Below are 25,298 nucleotides of genomic sequence, written 5' to 3' on the forward strand. Positions count from 1 at the left end.
GCAGAGTCAAGACAGCAATGTGCTTGCTTGACCAAGTGATTTAAAAGGTTTCAACTACAACTGTAACAAGCCTGTGCTTCCCCCACTAGGGAGAATCTATCGACACTTCCTTAATAATCCACGTACTGACGGTATTTGGGAGCTCACCAACTGTATCAGTCCCAGAAGGCAATTCCATTCACTTACACTTCTCTCTTATATCCCTGAGAGGGGAGGTCCAGAGCTGGGTTCTCAGAGATCTTAATGGCTCCCTGCATGGCTGCCAACAGACCATTTCCTCCTTCACCTCGCAAGGCTGGGCCGAAGCACTCTGGGCGCCTGATGAGCAGCTTGACCACCACGCTGGCGTTCTCTTCCACACTTTCACCTATGGAAAAGGGGCATTATTTCCTTTTCGGTGGAAGGACAACCCCAGAGCTTATTTCTAATTGAGGAGGTTAGAACAGTATTAGATTCAGCGTGTCACTTATTCTTAAAACGAGGAGGTACTACTGATGGGGAGAAAGGGAAGCTTTGATAAATTAGGTCAAAAATCTGTTTTCTGAAGTATTAAGATTAACCGTTATAGAGCCGAATCTGAGTTGTAAGTTTGGGATTTTTGTACTGTGATTCTTTCACTACCATTTTGATCCTGAGAAAGCAAGTTTCCATAGACGACTGATTCAGTTATAAGTGACTTAGAAGACAAAGAACCCGACATCTTTACTAACTCCATGAGAGGCTGCTACAATGTACCTCCTTCCTTCCTCAAGAAGAGGTAAAATGGTAACTTAAGCAGATGTGCCTCAGTTAACATCCAGGGAAATGACCTGGGAGCTCTGAACTGTATTCTCATGGACTGTGAACAAGTACCTCAGAACAACCAAGTTGGTGTGGATGGATGTCAGGACATTTATGAAATTATTTATCCAGCTTGATAAAGCTGTCTTGGTTATTCCAAGAAGCTGCAGGTTGGAGACTTGTATTCTGCTGGTATTTCTCTTTGGAAGAACATGGACCACTGAGACAGGGCTCCTTTCTGGAGGTAGCGATTAAGCAGGGGAATTGGAACCCTTAAGGGAGGGGGGCCAGCCGGTGCCCCTCAGAGAGAATAGTTGGCACCAAAAGCATTTTTGCAGCTTATTCCAACACCTTCATGAAACACATTTTTGGCCTCAGGCGAAATCTGTTTGTGTTGAGAATTTATCCTTGGTCTAAGACTCTGCAAAAAGACTTGTTTGACGTTGCAAATTGGATGAAGGCTGATGAAAAATTTTTCTCTGAGATCATCAGATATTCTCAGAGGACTGAGCTCTGGAACAGAGGTTGCCTCTTGATACACTGCCGTGTAAATTATTTATTCTTGCATAAAATTACTTCAAATCTTAGTAGGCTAAGACAGTAACTATTTATTACCTCATAGTTTCTGTAGGTCAGGAGTTTGGGAGTGACTGAACTAGGTGGTCCCGGCATGGGGTTTCCCATGAGGATGCTGTCAAAATGTCGGCGAGCACTGCAGTCCTGTGAAGGCTTGACTGGGCATGTGGTATTGACTTCCACGAAGGCATGCGCGCACGTGCATGCGCGCTCGTGCGTGCGCGCACACACACGCGCGCGCACACACACACAGCCGTTGGCAGGAGGCCTCAGCTCCTTACCATGTGACCTCTCCATGGGGCTGCTTGAGTGTTCTCACAACATGTCAGCTGGCTTCCCACAGAGGAAATGATTTGAGAGTAAGGCAGAAGCCACGATGCCTTTTACAACCTTGTCACATACTGTCACTTTTGCAATATCCTGTTCATTCGAAGTGACTCACTGAGGTCAGCTCTCACTCAAAGGGAGAAGAACCAGTCTCCATCTTTTGGAGGGAGATGCACTGAAGAATTTAGAGGCATATTTTAAAACTATCAGAGGAGATCTGATTAATGAAAACTTAAAAGAATCAACTTAGGATGTTGTAAGCAGAGCATTAAAATGAAAACTCAGAAGCCTTGGCTTTTTAGAAAATCACTGTGGAAGATGCATGCTGCACAGTCTCCTTGAGTCTCACTTCCCCATTGAGATATTCATGCAACTTTTAGTTTTTTAGAGTCAATCTATTAGTCTAACCTCATATGGAGAAATTTCTCCATCATGTCCAGAGAATCAAAGGGGCTGAGTTTGCTGTCACAGTGCTTCAAATTAGCTTGTACTCAGCTCTCACACAGACTCACACCTGAACACACTTGATGTGACTCATGGCCCTGGAGAGCGTATCCTACAACCCAGCCATAGTCCTAGCCTACAACCCAGAGCTTGGCCTGCTGACATCCTCTTATCACCCAGCTGTCTAAACTCCAGGTAAAATTCAAGATTATAAACATATACCATCTAAGTTTTAGGTCCATGTAACTGAAATCAGAAAAGTTTTCATTAAACTGTATTTAAACAGTCCATTGGCGTGCATTCACTGTTTTGTAGCACAATCCTTCAAAAGACTAAAATTCTTATAAAGAGGCTTTCCTCCAAGTTCCACCTAATATATAAAAAAGAAATTGATCTTATTAAACCAGAATCCATGTGAAGAAAATTCTCAGGAGACACTAAAAGGGCACAATAATCACTGTAATGGTATGGTGGAAAGAATCAATGAAGGAGAGAAACCAAGGAGATGTTGAGCAATGTTGAGCAGTTTGTGGAAGATAAAACGATGATGCTAATCCTAAAGCCATGTTTTCCTATGAGTCAATTATCAGTCAAACCTAGCATTTATTTATTTATTTAAAATATTTTTTAAATTTATTTTTGAGAGACAGGGAGAGACAGCACAAGCAGGGGAGGGCCAGAGAGAGAAGGAGACACAGAATCTGAAGCAGGCTCCAGGCTCTGAGCTGTCAGCACAGAGCCCGATGCGGGGCTCAAACCCACAAACAGCTAGATAATGTCCTGAGCTGAAGCAGGATACTCAACCAATTGAGCCACCCAGGCGCCCCAAACCTAGCATTTATATTTGATTCAGCTTATTAAAAAAAATTTTTTTTTACTTTTTTTTTTTTTTTTTTTTGAGAGACAGAGCGTGAACAGGGGAGGGTCAGAGAGAGAGGGAGACACAGAATCTGAAGCAGGCTCCAGGCTCTGAGCTAGCTGTCAGCACAGAGCCCAATGTGGGGCTTAAACCCACAAACCATGAGATCATGGCCTGAGCCGAAGTCAGACGCTCAATCTACTGAGCCACCCAGGTGCCCCAGTATTTGATACAGTTTAATACAGGATACAGGAGGGGCCCTTAAAGGAAAGCACCAGGAAAATTAACATATTTGAGAGCAAGTCATCTTAGTTACAGATAAAACTCACTACTTTCAAATGTTGGCCTCTATAATTTACCAGGTGGCATAATATATCCACATTCCCAGTTGTCATTTTTCATTATAAGAATAATGAAGCTAAAACTCTAAAATTTTATGTGTCAAAAATGGCCAAAAAACACCAATCCTGTTATTCAAACTTATTTAACTATCATACCGTGAGTCTTTCAGTTCTCAGGATAGAAACACTTGTGGGTCAGCCATGATCTTTATCAGCATGGTGAAATCAACCTAGCTCTTCCCACTGTGATTAGCATCATGGAGTTAGATGGGACATGGACTGCCACGTGCAAGGTAATATGAAAAACTAACATTATGGGTTTTTAAAAAAAATGTTTGTTTATTTTTGAGACAGAGAGAGACAGAGAGTGAGCAGGGGAAGGACAGAGAGAGAGGGAGACACAGAATCTGAAGCAGGCTCTGGGCTCTGAGCTGTCAGCACAGAGCCCGACACGGGGCTCAAACTCATGAACCACAAGATCACTACCTGAGCCGAAGTCAGACGCTTAACTGAGCCACCCAGCTGCCCCAAGACTATGGTTTCTATATTGAGCTTGCTACTGAAATTCATTCACCAAATTAACCTTATTTTATTTGAATCTCAGGTCCTCAGATCTAAGCTAATTGGGTGAGCTGCTGCTGCTACAACTGACCCAGGAGGCCTCCCTTGATGTCTGTGGGGGATGCACAGAGGAACCTGCAAAAGGAAGGAACTGTAAGCAACCATTGCTGCTAATTGAAGAGAGGACCAAGGAAGAGAATTTCCAATGGCTTCACAAGGTAGTGGAGATGGCATAATTAAGAGAGAGGATATTCTATTCCTAATTACCTGTGGCTCAGCAAACTGAACTGCCAAACAAATCCACTTCAGGGAAGTTGAATACTGACCCTGAGGGCATTTTTTAAGGCAGCAAGAGATCTGAGGTAAACTAGTTTTGCCCAGGGGCTTAAACAATGTTTCTGCTTGAGTTCCAAAATGAATAATGAGCTTATTAACTGTGTGAATGTTCTCAGTGTCTTTCTTCAAAGGCTCTTCACACTGTCTTTACATTGCTACCTTCTTTTCAACATTCTTGAGAAGTTGGATGGAAATGGCTGCGATTTTCCCTCTGTTTGACCCCGAAGCAGTCATTCTCACCACAGGGCTAATTTGTAGTGACATTATGATTTTTACCTACAGTCTATCAATTTTCTTACTCTCAATATTCTAACCTCAGTCCTTGTTTCAAGTTCCTTTGCCTGGAATGCCTTCTTCCTTCCCATTACCCTAACATAAACCCTTGACCTAGGGTAGCTCCACTTCATCCTTGGAAGCCTTAGAGGGCCTGGTCTTCTCAAACACCCTGCCCTCTTCTTGTAATCATTGAACACAAGTATAATTAATGAATTGTTTGTATTGGTTTGTGTCTGTTTTTCTCACCAGACTGTCTGTTTAATAAGAACAGAGCTTATGTCTGCATTATCTAACCCTCTATGCTCAATCATCTTTTTAACATCTGACATATAATTGGCATTCAAAAATATTTTTGAATAAATGAATAGACTCCATTGAGACTCAAGGCAGAGACTTGAAATGACTGGATGGAAAGTCGAGGGTCCCTATCCATTATTGTATTACCAGATCAACTATCAGCCCTTGTTTACAAGCACCTGGGTTGCTCATTTCTTCAGATTTCAATTAGTCTTAAGGAAGAGAACATATCCTTAACCCAGTCCTACTGTAAGAAGAAACAGCACTGGAGGCCTAGCATGAATCCATCTAGAGTGTCTTAGAGCATCACAAGGTAGGAGCGATAACCAAGACCCAATACCTTTTTGTTTTGAGCACCAACTTTAAGATAATGGTCAGCAACTTGCATGAACCAAGTCATTGCAAGTGTTTAAGATATACGATCTCTTCCTTAGGGCTTTCTAATCTATGGAGGGAGGAGCTAGAGATATGTCAATAAACTACTGTGGCAGCAAAGAGAGCAAATGAGGCACTGTTTGCCCATGTGGTTATTAATTCAACTATTCAGTAAGCCCACGTTACTTGCTAGTCACTGATCCAGGAGCAGCAGACAAGTAGTGTAGAAGATGGTCAAGCCAGAACGAGATGAATGGAACAGAGAAACTCTAGCTGGTCAACATACCTGCAGCAGAGCTCCCCAAATATCTTGCAGACAGGTGAGAAAGAAATAAATGTTTATTATTTTATGCCACTGAGATTAGAAAGTCATTTGTTATGCAGCAGAGGCCAATTAATACAGGGTAAGAGTAGAAACAGGGAAATCAGTTCCTATGCAGCTGAAGTGGTCCAGGTGGAAGAAATGATAGGTTGGAGTAGGATGTGGTCAGTGGAGATGGAAAAGAATCCGTCGACGGCTTTCAGGTAACATTTAGACATTGAATTACAGCATTTTAAGTGGAATGAATGTGTGGATAAGGAAAAAGTCTGAATTAAAGATGCCACCTAAGAGTTTTGACTATCTGCAAAGTTAGTAGTGCTAGCTAGGGAGACAGGGAATCTAAGAGAACGAGTTTATGGCAGATCTACAAATTAAGCCTTAAGATGTACAAAATTTGAAATGCCTCTTCAACCTTCAAGTAGAAACATCAAGTAGCTAGCAGGTTACACAAGTCTGGGGCTCAGGGAAGAGAAAAAGGATGGAAATGTACATTTGAGGGATTAGGAGCCAAGTGACTGAACGAAAATCCTGCAGGGTGGACTGGCGTAGTAGTCCAGAAATTTCGGAGACTGGGATTTAATTCCCGAATCATGCTAAAATGTTGCCCATATATCTAGAGTTTGGATCCACATGGCATTTTCATGAAATATGCTAAATAAAATTTGCCTGAGACTGAAACCTGAAGTTAGAATTGAGGTGCGCTCTAACAGAATAGAGTCCACCTGTTAAATATGGGCATTCTCACTGAGGTGATGAAAATCAATCCAGATCATAGTACTGCCATTTTGTGGGAATAATGTTGATGAAGCAGTTTTTGCCTGACTTTACTATTTCAGTTAAAGTTGACAATATTATTCAGGTATCAAGCTTCATTTACCATCATTATTAAAAAAATGATTGACAAAGAATCCAGATACATATGGACTCAGGACTTTTGGGCTCATGCCAAATGGTCAGCCAGCACCACTGCTGGGATCCCACAGGCAGCAGTGGAGGAGAAATGCTGAATAATTTAGTTAGCATGAAAATAACAAGGCCAAACAGCTTTTCATCCCAGTCAGATTTTCTCACTTCGGTGCTCTGGGCATTCATTTGCCACGGCCTTCTTTATGTAATTTACTTTCTACCACTTGTGTTGTTTTGATCGTCTATCTCTGGGCTTTCGTAGTTTCACTTTGTGTTTTTACTGATGGAGTCACATTTCCTTGTCTTTGTCACTACAAGCCCATCTTGACCCCAATGACCTTCTTCTCAGGCACAGAGATTCAAGAAGGTCCACTTGACCTTCTTGGGTGGGGTAGAAGTGACTCTTCATGCCTTATAATTGGTGAGAAGCTGTGACTCAGACGTTAAGTACCCAAACTCCATGAGCCATATCTCATTTGTACCCCATGTTCTATGTTCTCTCACCACAATAGCTTTACATGTCTCCTGAGTAAAACATTGTGATGTTGTTTATAACTGTCTTAAACTGTTATTTAAATCTCTTACTATTGGCCAATTTTTCAAAAGTTTGCTGAATCTCTCCAACTATATTACAAATGTGAGCATAACAACAATGTCTAACACATTTTAATCCTAACCATCCCTGGTCTTTAAGACCAATCACACATAAGAGTGGTTATTATATCCTTTCTGACTCTAGTAACATAAATACAAGGATGGAAATGAACTGGCTGATTCTTTTAAGTATCTATATCTACTGTGTCCTTCAAAGGTACCATGTTACTTGGTGCTTTTGACTCTAAATTTTTTTTTCCAGCTTTATTGAGATAAAACTGATATATACCAGAAGATTCAGGCCTCTTAGATCAAGAGCCCTTCAGTGTGCTCTCTCCACACTACTCTGTTAAACTACGCCCATTTGTTTCTCTAAGATGTTGTTCAACACTTGCCTTCCCCCAGGTATTCCTAGATTCACTCTACCAGATTCCAATAAGCACTGGCATTTTTGGCATGCCAGTAGTCACACGTGTCACTCTGTAGGCACGTATGGTTGATTACAGCTCTTACTCATTATTCAATGTACATTTATAATAATTCAACTTAGGTTTGCTCTGTTTCCTGCTTTATGATATCAGGGCTTTTAGTGCATGTCTATTATCACATCTCACAGCCCCTCACATGTACATATGTCACATAACAGATACCCAAGTTATGGTCACTGATGACAAATCTGCCTAGGGAAACATTCAGCACAGCTAGGAATAGTGTGTTGACTGCAACTAAGTTTACAGCCTGAGGAAGGTATCACTAAAATACTCCATGGGCTCAAAAAAAAAAAAAAAAGCACAAAATAACTTTTTCCTTCTTTTTGTGCATTAGTAAGACATCATCCTTCTTCTCAGAATCTACATTAGGAAGGGATTAATCAGATACCTAGACACATCTGTGTCTACACTGGTTACAAAGTTTACAACTGCTGGGTAAATATAAGCCTCTCAACTTCATTACTCTCAGAGCAAAACACAACTGAAGGCTTCTGAGCAAGCTAATAAAACAATGGAGAAAATTATAGCTTTAAGAAGTTCTAAAGATAAATCTTGTTTGGAAAGATTTAAATCAAACATTAAGAGAGACAAGTAAAATAATGTTAGAATTTTCCAATTATATTATTTTGATATAGCAAGATCTTTTGATTTGGTTAAAAAATTTTTTTAAAACATGAGTGCCAAACAGTAATTAAATAATGCCACAATTTTTGAACATCTCAAAGGAGAAAATGCTGTTTCTTCTTATTCATTCATTAGAAAGATGACAATACTAAACAATATTCGAGTGATGTCTGGCCTCTTGGGCCAAACTGCTCTACTTCAAATCCTGCTCTACGTCCTACTAGCTATGTGATCCTGGACAAGGCATTTAATCCCTCTAAGCAACTGGGTCTTTCTCTATAAAATGAGGAAGATCACTGTTATCTATTTCCTTAGATTTTTGTATTATGTATGTAAGTTAATACATCTCAACATTTTTAAAAGTTATTTATTTTGAGAAACAGGGAAAGAGAGAGTGAGAGAGAGAGAAAGAGCAAGCGAGCGAGCGAGCAAGACAGACAGAGAGAGAGAGGGAAAGCACAAAAAGGGGAAGGGCCAGAGAGAGGGAGGTAACCAGAGAACCAGAAGCAGGCTCTGTGCTGACAGCAGACACCCTAATGCGGTGCTTGAATTCATGAAACGTGAGATCATGACCTGAGCTAAAGTTAGATGCTTAACCAACTGAGCCACCCAGGTGTCCCCACCCCAAGGTGTTCTGCACAGTGCCTGGCACATGCTAAATGCTCAGTCACATTAGCTGCTATCATCACCACCGTCATCCTCACCGACTCTATCGTCACTCACTGCCACCCACCACAGTAACCCTGAAGCCCACCAGCACAACCCAGCACCCACCGTCACATGCCACATGACCCACTGACGTCATCCCTCCATCACTCATCACCACCCACATCCGTCACCACGCGTCTTGTCATTAACCACCGCCCACCTCAATGACCCCCAAACCTGCTATGATCACGACTCGACCATCATATCTCCCTGTCAATATGACCAACCACTACCCACTGTCATTACCATCATCCAGCATCACCACCTCTCACCACCCACCAGTACCTATCACGATCACACTCATCACCTATCATGATCGCCTAGAGCACCTTTATCTTTCACTGCTCGGTAGAGGCCACAAGAGGGCTGGGAAGTCCTTTCTAATCACTTTTTAGACATAAAATCTTACAAAGGGCTTTGAAGTCCCCAAAGAATCCATTTATGAGAGTCTTTCCATTTCAAATGCCCTAATACTCTCGTAAGAATCATAAACAATGACAACTAACATGACTGCAGGCTTAGTACATTTCTGGCACTGTGCTAGTCTAAGTTTTCCATGGATTATTTCATTTAAGGCTTGCAACAGCTCTGTGAGGTATATACTATTGTTATCTCTACTTAACATACACAAAAACAACGAAGCTTCAAAAGTTTTCATAACTTGCTTAAATTTGCAAAGCTAGTAAGTGATAGAGCTATACTTGAACCTCAGACACTCCATTCTTTGGCCCAAAGTCTTCCATATCACTTGGCTGTGCGTAAAGCACTCTTTCTCCTTCTTTAAGGGTTTAGTATGATTCTAACTTTTTCAGTATGTTTTACTCTGTCTTTTTCAGGCTTTCCCTTGTGACAGTCTACCCCCACCATTTCAACTTCAGGTCTATGAGTCTATTCAGTCCCAATCTGGTCATATGTAACCAGCATACATCAGTGTTGGAATTCGGGCAATCTAGACAGGTGCATAGCCAGTGGATTCCTTTACCTTCATAACCCATGTAGACAGTCCCACTACATGACTCATAAAACTCTTGGTCTTGCGAAGGTGGCCAAGATGCATAAAGGAGCCCTGCCTTGATTTGGTTTGTGTCATACAGTCTACTGAGATAATTGAGGGAGATTTGTGAATCCTTAAAATACACCTTAAAACATTTCCCTACTACCAGAGTACCTCTGAATTAATTCTGGAAATGTGGTCCAGAACTGGATAGATTTGGATAGAAAGAGGAACAGATTATTAAAGGATATGCTGACTGGCCTCAAAGAAAATAGAATTCAGCAATGATGGTGGTGAACAGCTAGGGACACTAAACAGCACACAGAGAGCAGCAGAAGACCAGCGGTCAAGCATCTGACTGGACGGGACCCAGGGGGGAAGCCAGGACAATGGAAATCACTCAGTTATTAAGAGTAGAGTGTATTATAGTCTAGGAAAATAAGCAGGTGGGGCGGGGATGAAGGGAGACAAGAAAAGCACATGGGAATACAATGATCACATTATGTCACTATTATTTTGAGATAAACTCTTACACCTAGAACATTTGGAGTGATTGCTTATTAGCTGTAACCCCTCTTTGCAATCACATAATTAGCCAAGCTGGATTTGTTAGCCTGGAACTCCAAACTGGGAGAACGGAGAAGGATCATAATTAAAATGTGAATATAAGTGAATTGGTTTTAGAACAAAGTCTTGGGACACAAGGTACCATTTCAAGAAAGTAGCCCACTTAAATTTTACACAAGATTCAGTATGTTTTACTCAGGGAACTAAAGAGCTTTTGTGGACTCGGAATTCATTATAAATGGGAAGTAACTTGTATGAGAAGATAGTGTTTAGGATTGCCACAGAAATATTTTTTTCTCCTGGGAGTTGAGCTACTTTTTACAGTGACTCAGTTGTTTCTAATTTTTATGCATGTATGCACCCATTCATCCAACAGTCTCAGGATCTGAAGGCACATCTGAGTTTAGCTTTGTGAAATAGGTGAGATGAAGCTATTAACAACCCCCTCTTTTACGGATGGAAGAGGTACAAAGCAGCGACAAGCCCTAGACTCTGCCTTGATTTTCTTCTTTTTTTTAAAATTTAGTTTTGATATATAGAGAGAGCATGAGTAGAGGAGGGGCAGAGAGGGAGGGAGACACAGAATTAGAAGCAGGCTCCAGGCTATGAGTTGTCAGCACAGAGCCCATATGGGGCTCAAACCCACAAACCATGAGATCATGACCTGAACCAAAGTTGGATCTTCAACCAATCTGAGCCACCCAGGCACCCCTGCCTTGATTTTCTGGCTGGATCTGGTGCTAAAGCTCAGTTCACACTGTTCGCCAGACGCTGCTCTTGGTTCCTGTCTGGCCTGAGATTGTTCTGTCCCCTGCCACCTGTAGAATCTATTCTATTTATAGACAGGGAGAAATGCAAAGAATCTCTCTTTCCTTGAATGTACCCAAGTTTATGCTATCCTAGGGCTGAAAGGCATGAAAAATTTGGGACTCACTGTTCACAAAGACGGCAAACCTCAGGAAGGACAGGTAGCGTTCCCCTTCAATGGGGTTCCAGCCGACATCAGGGTACCCTTTGGCTAGAAGCATGGGGCAGCTCTGCAGGCCACAGCCTGCCAAGTAGGTCACCACCTGCCAACAACAGTACAAAAGTGAGTGTCTAAGTTTTTTTTTTATGAGATAGCTGTGAGGCCCACAAAATTCTGGGACAGAAGGGCTTTCATTTGCCTAGAAGCTAGAGGGAGCCCCAAACTTTTAATAACTCAGTAAGTTTGAAGTCAGAACTTCCAATTCATTGTTTCCAAATAACCAATAAGACTGATTGTCACTGTTATGTAGGATTACTCCACGAGCTCAGTTCCCTGATTTTTCCAGTTCTGGCAAGATGGAATGAACATATTTTTTAAAAAAGTTTTATGTATTTAGTTTGAGAGAGAGAGAGAGAGAGAGAGAGATGGAGAAAGCATGAGTGGATAAGGGGTGCAGAGAGAGAGAGAGAGAGAATCCCAAGCAGGCTCCAGGCCCCTTGTGGGGCTTGAACCAACTGTGAGATCATGACCTGACCTGAGCCAAGATCAAGAGTGGGACACTCAACACACTGAGCCACCCAGGTGCGCAAAGAGGGAACTACTATTTAAACATAGGCCTAACTAGGGGGCTTCTGGGGGAGATAATGGGTCCAGGTGGGCCATGTTCATTTGGCCATGCTATTTCAAGACCAAAATATTCAGTCACTGGTTGACTCCAAGTGGGCCCTTGACTAACGGGCTCCCTACTCAAGTTATGCATTAACAACTGTTGTCTCAAGTCACAAGCGAAGATGTTAAGGGGGGGGGTGGTGAGTGGGGGCCGCGGCCAGTTAAAAACTGGGATTGGTAGTGTTCTCTTCACTTCCTGGTCACTGGATCTCAGCCCTGTGATCTTGTAGACCATTTTATGACTTGCCTACTTTTTAGAAGATGTCAGGCAAAAAAAAAAAAAAAAAAAAGTGCCTAGCAAGTAGACCTTTGGTTGAAATGCAGTTGCCATTCTATTTTAGTCTTTATTATTTTATGTGTACAAGGAGAAGGGGGAGAATCCACTGTGCTGTAAACTCCTCAGTCAGGAATTTGTATCTTTTTAAATTTTATAATCCCCAGGGCTCTGCACACAGCAGATGGTCAATCACTGTTTTTCAATTGAATCATCTATTTGCTGAGGTCATACACTGTAAGTTGTTTTGTACGAATAATGGATCTAAGTCAAAATTCAGTAAGAAACAATCATCACTGTTTCCTTCTTGAACCAGTGAGGGCACTATGCTGCTTGGAGCTTAGATGTGATTTGGCCTTTAAGATGTGAGAAAAACATCAATACAGGCAGGAATTCGGCAGTGTTCAAGGTTATGGTGCAGGACATTTCCCTGGCCAGTGAGATAAGCACTTGTGTGTGTGCGCAGGTGCACACACGGCATATGTTGGCGGGGAGTTGTTCAATCTTAAGGGACCTAATTTCTGTTGAGATCAATAGAAAGGAAGAACTGTGGCATTTACCTGTCCTTTCCCTCTCTCCTAGGAACCACACTTGGGTGATTTCCTGACACTGGTCCGAATAAAGTCTGTGGCGCTGTGCTGAGCCACTGGGACCACTTGAAGATGGGGGAGCAGACCTCAGCTTCCCCTTCACAGATTTCCCTTGGTCCCCATTTCTCTCCTTTCCCAGCCTCTCCTTTGTCGATTTCCCAGCTTCTAGAGGAGAATTAAGGTCTTTGTCAAGGGCAGTCATTTCCAAAGCTGAGCTGCAGCTGAGGATGGGCCCTGAGTACTAAGCCTCTGTGGCACTGTCCTGGTGTGAGAGACCATCAGCCACTTTCTTATCTGGGGGTCAGTCACCATCTCACCAGCGGAGACACAGAGTTCTTGACAGCTGTTGTGATGTGTGAGGAGCAGTTTGACTGAAGTCTGTCTCACCAGTAGCAGACTAGGAATATCCACGGCATTTGCAGAACAGTTATTACATGCCGTACTGCTGGGTGGCAGAGGATTTGAGCCTGTGTATGTATGGGAGGGGGTGTGTCTTGTCTCTGTTCTAATCAGTTCTTTTTGCTAAAACCAGGATGTGCTTTCCAAAATACAAGTCCTGTTATGCCACTCCTCTGCTTAAAGCCCTCCAATGGTTTCCATTGCTCTTGGCTCTACAGAAAGGTCCTATAATGTAACAGGTAAGAGCATGGCCTCTGGAGCCAGACCCTTGAGGCTCCTGGCTCTGACACTTACAAACCCCAGGACACTAAGCACATCAACTAAACCTCTCTATGCCTCAGTACCCTCCCCTATAACTGAGGACACTAACATAAAGGCAGGTTCTAAGGGTTGTGTGAGTTAATTCAGAGTGGGACCTGGCCTGCAGTGATCCTATAGGAGCATGAACTTCTATTAGTAACCATTATACTTCCGTACTGTCTCTCCTCACCATTCACCACTCTCCCCACACACCCTGTGATCCGTCACACCCACCTTCCCGATTCCTGAGCACACCATGCTTTCCTCACTGAACCTCACACATTCCTGGCACACTTTTCCCCTTGGTGAGGCTGCTGGCCTCCTACTCCCACCTCAGCTCATCCCTTTCCTGAGTGACTTTCCCGACCCCCTGGTCAGGATTAGGAGCTCCGCTTCCATGCACTTCCAAACCCGCTACTCAGTGGATGGTGACCTTTTCCCTGCCCCCCTTCCCCCTCACCAGACCAGTCTGTTCATACTGCTAATCTCGGCAGCCACCCAGTCCAGGAAATAGCCCCAAGATGGAATGGGAGGAGAGATGTAGGTGAACCAGCCTCCAGTTATCAGCACCCATGGGCGCACACTTCACAGTCCCAGTGTGGGAGAGCTTAGTCTTGCCTCATTTGTACAGGGACAGGACATGTGGGCATTCTTTACCCATATACAGATTAAACAGTGTGTGCCTGTGTGGAACTTAAAACCTCAATGACCTAGGACTTTATTAGCATCTAGGTCTCTGGTAGTGTTTGTTCCATGTAGACCCATGAGGCAGGGCCTCCACATAAAGGCAACACACATATCCAGATATCCATGTCTATGAAGTTGGCTATCCCTGCCCATAGGAGATGCTCTGCTCCTAATTATCATACTTCTGCCAGTTACTCACTTTCTACCACATTTTCATGGAGCACTGAGAGGTTCTAAGGGAGACCCAGCCTTCGGTCTGCATTTCCTTGGCTTGGCTGTGCTATAATGAAAGAGCAAGCACATTGCCTCCCCAGGGCCAGTTACCTTCTCAAGGTCTGGTTCCTCTAAGCTCAGTGCTAACTCGTTGTTGTCCATCACAGAGGAAGCTGCCACATCCAGCGGTGTAGATCCCCTCATTGAAGGGGAGGCTGAGGAAGAGAGAGAAGGAGAGAAAAGGGACAGAGGCCACCCAGCGCTGAGCTGAGCATGCAGTGCACATTCATGGCCAGGAGAGGGCAGCAAGCACACTACACTCCCATCACTGTTCTGAGGGGAATTGAGCCTGCCCAGTTTAAGGACAGAATTTGTTATCCTCATCCCCACGCTCATTTTTGATTCTGAATTAAGTCAGAAAATCAGTGCACAGAATTAGCAGGGACAATGTGTTTTAGAGTACTTTTCTAACATGATACTTCTTGGAGCTCTGCTGTGGTGATCACTCAAAAGGTAGTGATGCCACTTAACCAACTTATCTTAAATGACTTGGCCATTTCTAGAGCCACTTCCTAGAGTTTAAAAATAGCCTTAAACAGTATTAGCTCATATAGTTACATCAGGTCTGCAATGTTGCCTTTGATTTTCCTTTGGTTCTTAGGCTAGAATTCAGAAACACTTTTTTATAAAAGGCGGGTAGTCTGAGGCTGCATATGATAAAGTGGAAACTTGAGCTTGCAGATCTCAATGCACATCTGAGTGGTTCTGTCTTTCACAAACCCATTTGGTTTACATCCAGGGAAGAGAGTAAGCCATATGCACCGTGTTGCTTTTCCAGTGGTGGTGATGGATTTACACTGTTTATCCACAGTTGCTCTTGGCCAGTCCACCTTCAAGCTTAGGACAGAATTGGATGGTTAGCCAAAGGGACAGGGATGCAGCCTGTAGCCAGCCCTCTAAGAATGGGTAGGGTCTCCGACCTCGGTCTGGTTAGCACCTCCCTGGTCAGTGACGTGGACTGGTGGCGGGGGGGAGCTGTGTCCCCAGACTGTGTTTATAACTTCAAGCAGCATTTCATGACCCATGAGGAGGACAAGGAAAAACTGTGTGAATATGCCAACACAAATCCATCACCAGTGCTGGGTGGCAGCCACCTCTCTACTTAGGCTGGACAGCAGGACGTCGTATCACTATTTCACTTATTTTTAGATCAGGCAGTTTCCTTCTTATAATTAAAAATATATAGCTTCTTTCCCTTTACCTCCTAAGCGGTCGGCAGGAGTGTCACCCCCAAGCCCAAAGGTGGAAGTGAGAACGTGACATACCTAGGCCAACACTGCTGTTCTCCAACAGGTAACTGAGATGCTCAAACATGGCCTTCTGATTTTGCCGGCTAATTCGACAGAAATAGCAGAGGAAGCGGCAACAGCTAGCAACCATTTTTGGAAAGGCAATCTGTAGGGAGAAGAAAGAAATGTCAAGGAAAAGAATCTATCATGAGTCCTTTCTGAAAAGTCTGACTTCAAAGAGTCTTAGGGTGTGCCATCCATTGACCTCCACCTGTCAATACTAGCATGTAAGCTATGAACAGCGTGCAAAATGCCTTTTGTCCCTGCTTCCAGTTTTTTCTAAGACTTATTCACAGGAGGGGCAGAGGGTGGACACACCTGAAAGGAGGCTTCCAAAAATATGGAGAGCTAATTATAGTTCCTGACATATCTTTCTTTCAAAGGAAAAAGAGGTCAAACAAGAATCCCAGACACCCTCCGATGTCACATGAAATTGCATGACCCTACCTCAGACCATTATTTCCATTCTGGAAGGGAGCGGACAGAAGGACAGAACTCTGATAAGAAGGTCCAGAAAGGGAGATGAGTGACCATGACAAATATGCCCAGCATTATAACAAACCTGAGTCCTCTCGGTAAAGGCTGGCCCCTGAAGTTGTGGGAGGCTGAATAGCATTACCCCCTCAGAATGTGAGCCTTCCCCGATTGCTTTTTTCTTCCCTAGTTACTTCTGTCCTTGATGACTGCTCTCCTATGGCCCGTGTAATCTGATTCATACAATTTAGCACTGAGATGCCATCTTGTGTTACTGCTGATTGTACTTGGCTCCCCTCCTTAACAAAGTAATTAGCATCTGTAGAGCCTGGCCATGTCTTAGTTTTGATCCAACCATGCTCAATAAATGGTGTCTGTGTTAACCTTGCTCTGGATCCTAGAAAGTCCTTGATTTCTCCTTTTAGAATCACGGGGGTGGGGTGCTCTCACAAATAAGGGTCTGAAACCTACACACTACCTGTTTGCTGAGGCATGCAGACATTTGCTCAGGGCTCTTCTGGAAGGTCCATTTTTCCAAGGGTCCATAAGGAACTGAGTGAGAAGGAACGTGAGCTTTGGCTTCTGTTCTACCTTTGTACCCCCAAGAGTCAATACTGGTGGAACTGCTTTGGGAATCATTAATTCCCAGGACCCTGGAACTCTGGAATTTTCCAACATTTGAAAACATCCCCTCATCTATTGCTTTAAGACCCTATCTAACTCTGTGGATCCCACATAAGTTAGGATAAATGTCCAGGGAGCTCCCCCTGACAGCGGGCTTGTTATGGGGGTGCTGGTGAGGAGAGCCGACATCCTCGGGAGCTTGGCACAGAAAGGAAACACACGCACACCTGAGAGAATGCTGCCAGGATCATTATTAAGATTTTGTTCCCCTTTAGAACAGCATTCTCCTGACACAGCACAAAACATACCAGGCTTCTAAGTGGAACCCAGAGGAATTTCATGTTGGAGGGAGCAGGGCTGCACAGTATGCATGGGAAGTAAACTGAGCAGTGAACAGCCTCGTGGAATGAGTGGGGGAAAAGCTCTAAGCCTCAGGAGCCAGAGCTATTGCACTAGCTGGCTTCCATTCAGCAGCTCTGTCCCATCCCTTGACTGTTTCCTGGCTTTAGGCACATCCCCTTCCCCTGCCCCAGGAAGAGTAACTGTGACAATGGACACCAGCTCTTTGTGAACAAGTCACCACATGCACCTGCCCAAGTCAGGTTCTGGTCTAAGTTCTCCTTACAGCATTACCTGAGACTTCTCTGCCCCCAGCACGTTCACCATCACCTCCATCACCGTCTCGTGCATGCCAAGGACTCGCATGAGGTTGGGATGCTGGTAGAACACCTTGTTGTTCATAATGTCTCTAGGGTAAAGATCAGACAGAGTGTTCAGCACTTGCTTATATCACTGCTATGAACATGTAGGGATGAGCACGCACAAATGCACAAACACACTGGGGGTGGGGTGATGCCATCCAAAAGGCAGTAAGAAGGTACTAGTCAGCGGGAATATAAGTAGGATGCCTGTTTCGAGCTGATAGGAGTGTTTTGTATTCTTTTACTTCCATTATGTACTTAATTTTGAAACACTTCCTTCTAATGCCATTACACAGTTATCCTTTTGTCTTTTTTGCTTGTCATAGCTCTCAGATAGCCAGAATCACTGGATTTCTCTTCCTTCATGGGCTCCACGTCTTCCATTTTTTTCTTCTCTTTTCCTTATATCTATGTCTCTATGGACTTCAGTTTTCCTAATGATAAGGCTGTACCCCTCTCTTAAAGGCAATTGTATGTTAGGTACCCATGACATTTCTGAGCCACAGTCCTCAAAAAAAAATGAAATTAACAATGAGATATAAAAAAATTTGTTTAGATCGGTCACTATAAATTCACCAAATACAGCTGCAAGCAAATCAAATGCAGAGGAGCCTGTGATGTGGCTGTGTGCTCCCCTGCATTGAGGTTTCGCTCTGCCTGTGCCCTCTGGCCTGGCTCGTGCGGCTGCTGAGAGGACACCCCACTCGGTTTTACCGCTGCTCTGTCTGCTGTGAACGCTGGGGAAGAGGCTAATTCTGTGGCTTTCTTTTGCCATAAAAGCCTCTTTGTTTCTATTACGTGATTCCTCCTTGGAAATGGATTTGAGGAATGTGTGGATCGCACCCACGCCCCAACCTCGGGATTCTCAAAGTCTCTCGTCTAGGTCTCGGTGATGCTCCTTTAGTTTGCTGGCTCCAGGGTAGTGGGATGGAACATCGAACTCTTGATTTAAATTTTTTTTAATGTGTGTTTAATTGTGAGAGACAGAGTGGGAGTAGGGAAGGGGCAGAGAGAGAGGGAGATCCAGAATCCAAAGCAGGCTGCAGGCTCTGTCATCACAGAGCCAGATGTGGGGCTTGAACTCACCAACAGTGAGATCGTGACCTGAGCCAAAGTCAGAGAGTCAACCTACTGAGCCACTCAGGTGCCCCAATGAGTTCTTGATTTTAATCAAGTAACATCAGGAACTGGCCAGGTAACTTTTTTGGGGTTTGGTTTCCTCATCCCCAAATGGAACTACACCATTAAATTAAAGGAGATCTTTTTGATGTCTAAAATGCTCTCTTTTAGACAGCACAGCTTCTAAGCAAGAGCCAGGAGCTACTGCTAGGGGGAAAGGTGTCTTGGAGAACTGACAAAACTGGCTCCCTGGGTTCCCAAGCAAAGGGAGGGATCCACATGCAATGCCTCGGAGGGAAGTCTCAGAAGAATTTCAGTCAAAAGCCCAGCTGCTCAAAACCTTTCTCTCTTGTTGAGTTGAACAGTTTCCCTTCCTCTGAATTTTTTTCATTGCCTCCCTGGAGCTATTTTCTTCAGACACAAACTAAAGAACTGATTTTCTCTAAGACTCCTCCCCCTGCTGCTTCTGGCAATGTCCCTTCACCTGGGGTGCACAGTTAGCTCGCTCAGGTTACCAAAGGGGACCGAGACATCGAGAATGTTATCCCACAAGAAGTGAGATCAGGATGGCAGCACACAGGGATTTTATACAATTTGATCCCAGAACATCTGTAGAGCAAGGTACACCAGCTTTTCATCTTGAAGCTCTTTGGAGCTTCATGCACTGAAGTGCAAATGACCTACCCCAGCCCGTTGATCATGAGCAGCTCCTCTTCCTTGCCCATCCTGACACTGAGCAGGCAGCGGATCTGGCCCAGGGCGGCCAGCAGGGTGATGGTGTCGCTCACGGAGGCCTGACTGATGGTGTACGTCTTCCGCAGCGCCTGCAGCAGCTCCCCGATGCTGTCGTACTGCCTCCGGAGGAGGGTGAACATCATCCGGACCAACTCGGCGTCCTGGATCTGGTCCTCCTGGGCCCAGCGGATCATGGTCTGAGAGATGAGCTCCTTCAAGGTTGCTACGGGGACAACAGGGAGGACCAGTACTGTGGCTGGCATGGCTCTGGGAGAGCTGTGTAGCTCAGCCAGTACATTCAGCAATGAGACGACATCAGGGGTCAAGGTCAAAACATTCTTTTTCTAAGGGTGGAACATGGCATTTGAAGAAGTGAAATATATCATCAAACGACATAGGTGTGAACGATACTATGAGAACAAGATACCTCCATTTTGAATTGAGGGTGCTAGATATTTTAATTAAATGAAAGTTAAATCAATATTGGAAATAAAAGACTCAGTAAGACACTGTTCCTGTTTTCAGAATACTCAAGAAATCAGTTTACATTTTCATTTTGATTTTATGAAAAATTACCTTTATTTTATAATGCAATGTAAGAAAGAGTAAAATGTGCAAGTGCCATGGGGCAGAGCTGAGGGAGTTGTGGGGGGGGGGCAAAGGCATGAAGGCATGAGTTGACGACTGCTCACTGCCTCTGTAGAGTGCAGGGATATTTAGTATTGGATTTTCTCTACCATGGATACTATCCTCCAAGCTCTTTAAATATACCATGTACCAAAAATGAATTCATGCCATTGATTCTAGAACTCTAGAAGATATTTTGGATGACATACACATAGACCTATGTTAGGAGATGGAGAAGAGCAGAGAAACAATGTTCTGTGAGGCCTGAAGAATTTGCACTATTCGACTATCACCCCCTTGAAGGGACTGTGCTGCCCTGCATCTTCGGCAGGGGGTCAGCTAACAAGGCATCATGACTATGTTCAGAGGCATCAGGAGAAGGGCCAGTGTGGCTTTGAATACAGAAGCTCACACTGGTTACACAGAAATACCACTGGCTGCACAGGTAGAGGAGAAGTCAATGAAGTGGGACTTGAACCAACTGTGGGACCTGCAGCGGTTGAACCGAGCGGCTCCTGAAAAGTACTGGCTGGCACTGTGAGGCAGCATGGTCAGCAGAGAGATGTAGGAGCCCCTGGGTGGCTCAGCCAGTTAAGCATCCGGCTCTTCATTTCAACTCAGGGCACGATCTCATGGTTCATGAGTTTGAGCCCCGTGTTGGGCTCTGTGCTGACAGCATGGAACCTTTTTGGAGTTCTCTCTCCTCTCTCCTTCTCTTTCAAAATAAATAAATAAATAAACTTAAAAAAAAAAAAAGGAGAGGCAGATCTGAGGTGGAGGACAGGGTGAAAGAGGGCCTGCCAGAATGGCTTGGAGGGCAATGCTTACCCTCCCCATGTCTCACACACACACTCTTCCAGAAAATTCCATGAGATGGGGGAGAAATGCTGCTTTTAAATCATAATCACCTCCATGTCTGGCTCTGCCTATCACATTCCAGCAAGGTATAGACAGTACCAAGATCCTTCATTTGGACCTGGCAATAAAGGCAGAGCTCAGGGGATCATAAAGGTCACCCGGGCCATCAATGGACGAACTGGGAACAAGCTCATGTCAACAGCCTGTGCCTTCGATAGCCTGCGCCACCTCTCACAGTTGAGGTGCCTACCTCCATGTCATTATATATGGCAGATGTCTGCTCTACATACAGTCTTGGCTCAACATAAGGACATAAAAATAGAGCTCAGTTACCAAAGCTTCAGAAGAGATCAAGATGTAAAGGATGAATTTAACTTACTGCTGGGTCTATCAACCCTGTGGGTGTTTTAGGTTCAGATGGGAGACAGGCTGCAAAACTTAAAAAAGGATACCCAGAGCAGAGAGAAGCAAAGTTAAAAGATGTTCCTAAGAGAGCTCACTAGGCAGGGACTGCTGACTAATATCTGTTAGGTTAGGTAATATCTCTATCCTCTGGGGAAAAGTAAGTTATTTATGGGCCAGGCTGGGCTCCTGTCAGGAACTTGTTTCCTCACTGGCCACATGTAAGAGTTCCTGTTTCTTCTAGGTAATAGCCATAGGAAAAATCAAAGCATGACAAAACCACAGACGCTTCCTGACCCAATATAAATTTTTCTAGTCCTGTACGTACAATTTCCCCTTAAGCCTACATTGTGATCTGAAGCAATCATGATTTTCTCTCCACTAATAACCAAATCCTCTGCTAGGATAATACACATCACAGTCCCTGCCATATATGAAAAGCAACAACCAGAAATGTTAATCAGCTCAAGGGCTGTCCTCTTTTCAATGGGGAAAGTTACAGAGTCATAAGGAAAGCAAGTAAGTGTTAGCTTTCCCTTGATCTGGCTTTCAGATTTGGTCAGGATTTTGGTGAGCGCTTAGCCACACACCAATTCAATAATCCAAATCAACGTTTCTAAAAAAGAGAACATTTACAGACAAACACCTCTCTAGAGGGCAAATGGGAAAGGAGACCACCCTTTACCTCAAAGAGTGGAGCAGGAAGCACCACACAGGTTTTCTGTCCAGGCCAGCCTTCCAGTAAGTATGAGAGAGTGGGATAAGCCATTATGTGTGTGCGACCAAATAGAAGCTCAGTTAAAATACAAAATAATAATAGCAATAATAAATAAAAAACAAACAACAAAAACAAAAGGGTGGCCCCAAGACCCTGACAGAAAAGGACTCGTGGTCATGTTATTGATGGACAGATGTCAATTAGTGGAAGGCATGGCATTTAAGACCATTCTTGTAGGACAGGGTTTCAAATTGTGAGACGAGGCCCAGGAAGGGAGAGAAAGTGTCACTACAAGAAGAAAGAAAACTTGGGAGAGGTGGCAGGGGAAGGAGTATCCCCAAGGGCCCTCGAAGCACAGCATCTTTTTTGGCCTGACCTATGCTGGAGACCTAGCACCCGCCCAGCAGACCTACGCTGAATCGATTAATTTCTAATCCTCTGAACACTTCTAGGTCTGAGAACATGGAGTTTATACCCCTGGCAGTGATGCTACTGAAAATTCCTCAGATTTTAATTAGCTCCCATGAATTAGCTGCAGAGTAGCATAAATGTACTAGGGTCCAGAGGTTAAAAAGAATACACTTTCTAGAACATGGTAGGCTTTCCATATACAGCTGAGGATTAAAATAACTAATGCATATAACCATGTCTGGCACACACTGTGAGCTTAATAAAGGTTAACTATTCCGCTATCTGTATCAGCGATCGTGGAAGTGTGGTCCCCAGACTCTTAGGGGTCCCAAGGCACTTTAGGTAGTTTGCAAGGCCAGATGTTATTTGCCTTTTTCCACTATGTTGACACTTGTTCTGATGGTGGAGAAGCAAACAGGAGGTTCTTTAGTGAGAATCAAGGCAATAGCACCAAACACCAATCTTCACCAACATTATCTCCAGAAAGATGCCAAGTTTCACACAGGAGTATCCTACATGACATCTAAAAATTTATATTTTATTAATAACAAATTCAATGTACATCTTTTCAATCTCCCATGGGACAAAAAGGGAAGCATGCATACCACACATCCCCAAATGAAAGGTCAGAGGATTTCGTGAGAAGTCCTAGTGTGGTGGTTTGAGTTGTGAGCTCAACTGGCTGCTCGTTTGGTGGAATGTTATTTTTAATGAAAAAGGCAGCAGACAAACTAGGCTGGTTCATCAGACTTGGGTGAATGACAGACATGTTCTTACAAATGAAGGAAGCAAGCTCATCACTTCGAGGAAAACAACGAATGGTATCTGTTGCCAATAATGTAATTTGAGCTTTCAAGTGAACGCGAGAATTTTAGAAAATGTCTATCTGCCACAGTAAGTGTGACAGCCTCTAAAGGCTTTCTGATTACATTGTTGATGATAACAAATGTGATTTCTAAAATATTTTATAATGAAGTATGTCAACATTTGGAAGTGCTGCCTAACTTGGTGAAGGAATAATTTCCCAATGACCAAACTACGATGTTATAAAAACATTCAAGGGTAAAATGTCCCTTCAACATGAAAAACACACCAATGAGTTTTTATTTAACCAAGTACAAAGATTTCCTTAGTGTGACTGCAGATTCTCCATGGCAGTGAACGTCTGAGAACCTACTACTTGTTGAGTTTTGATGTAGTATCAAAGACGACTATGCACAATTATCTGAAAAGGCTATTAAAATACTCTTCCCCTTTCCAGCTATCTATCTCTTTGAGGCCAGTTTTCTCCCTATTATAAGAAGGTATAAGAAGCTGGCTTCTATTACTAATCTTCATTAGAGAATTAGGAAAATGCAAAACAATGTCACTCTTCTCATTATTCTTGCTATGTTTTGAAAAATAAAGTCATTTCTCACAGAAGTATATTATTTATATAACATATAATGGGTTGTTAAAAATGTTTATTTTGAGAGAGAGTGAGCATGCACATGGATAGGGGACAGGCAGAGAGACAGAATCCCAAGTAGGCTCCATGATGTCAGTGCAGAGCCTGATGTGGGACTTGAACTCACAAACAGTGAGTGATATTATGACCTGAGCTGAAGTCAGCTTCTTAACCGACTGTGCCACTCAAGTGCCCTCAGAGCAAAGCTTTCTGTAGGTGACAGCCCAGATTTCCAGTATCAGTGAGAGCAATGTCATCGCTGAAGGGTCAGCTAATGTGGGGCAAAGAATTAAATGCCTCCCTCTCTATCCTGAAACTCATTTCTCCATGTGCCTGACTGTCCTGACTGCAAGCAAGTCAACCAAGGCCCTGCGGCCTCGATATGAAAGCCACCCACCCTGCTCCTTGCTCTGGAGATAATGGATCTTGAATCCAAATTGATATAAAGAGGGAAGCACCTAAAGCCCTTCAGGCTGGCAGGGAGTCCTCCCTGACTGCCAAGGTTCAATTTTCCAAATGATTCCTTCATTTCACTTTATTTCTCAGTGTGAGGTGTCTCATTCATCTTACTCTCACATTCAATGTACTTCCCACCCAGAAACAAATGTGGAAGGCTTCGTAAACTGAGGCTTTCCCAGTTCAGACCTGAGCTCTTGGATTACAATCACCCAGCCTAATAGAACAGGGTTCCGGAAAGAAAACTTTGCTTTCTGATCATGGCCATCACCTCAACATAGACCCTTCTCCAACTTTCTAGTCTTAAGACTCCTTTTATATTCTTAAAAAATTATCAAAGACCTCAAAAAACTTTATGTGGAATACATCTATGAATATTACAGAATTAGAATTTAAAACTGCTGTCAGCATGGAGTCCGCTTTAGAGCCCGAGTCTCCTTCTCTCTCTCTCTCAAAAAAAAAAAAAAAAAAAAGGAGGCGGAGGAGGAGGAGGAGGAGGAGGAGGAAAGAAAAAAAAGCTTTGCTCTGCACTGTGTATCCGAACCTCAGGACACTGCTTGCTCACAAGTTCCTGCCATCCTCATCTTAGCAGCGGAGTTAACTCTAGTTGTATCAACTCCTAAATGAGCTAAGTGAATGGTATTTTCTGTTAAATGCCCAACGCTCCTGTAAGTGGTCTGTATGCAACTATTTGGAGACAAAGTGATTATCCACAGCCACTTAGTTGGGGAAACTAAATACACATGTGAGGCATTTAATGAGAAATAACGAGCAAGATAATGGGGAAAACTGCATTGTCCAAGACATTAAAGGGCCCCAGACAATTCATAGAAAGGTACAGTTTCTCTAGTAATCCAAAAACTCCAAAGAAAATAAAGAAATGATTAGGTCTTCCGCCCT

The 25,298-nt window shown here is 43.6% G+C and overlaps 1 protein-coding gene across 1 annotated transcript in view; it reads right to left on the bottom strand.

Annotated features, from left to right (window-relative positions):
* The window catches only part of RYR3 (ryanodine receptor 3), a 349,369-nt gene that overhangs the window by 126,311 nt on the left and 197,760 nt on the right, over positions 1 to 25,298 (bottom strand). Inside the window, exons 39-44 of the mRNA XM_029952228.1 lie at positions 19,429 to 19,702; positions 17,558 to 17,672; positions 15,803 to 15,932; positions 14,589 to 14,692; positions 11,313 to 11,448; positions 187 to 367 (exon numbers count right to left, since the gene is read on the bottom strand). Coding sequence (XP_029808088.1) covers positions 187 to 367; positions 11,313 to 11,448; positions 14,589 to 14,692; positions 15,803 to 15,932; positions 17,558 to 17,672; positions 19,429 to 19,702 — 940 coding nt within the window. The remainder of the gene's footprint in view (positions 1 to 186; positions 368 to 11,312; positions 11,449 to 14,588; positions 14,693 to 15,802; positions 15,933 to 17,557; positions 17,673 to 19,428; positions 19,703 to 25,298) is intronic.

The sequence above is a fragment of the Suricata suricatta genome, chromosome 9 (genome assembly GCF_006229205.1).
Source record: "Suricata suricatta isolate VVHF042 chromosome 9, meerkat_22Aug2017_6uvM2_HiC, whole genome shotgun sequence".
In the NCBI taxonomy this organism is placed as follows: Eukaryota; Metazoa; Chordata; class Mammalia; order Carnivora; family Herpestidae; genus Suricata; species Suricata suricatta.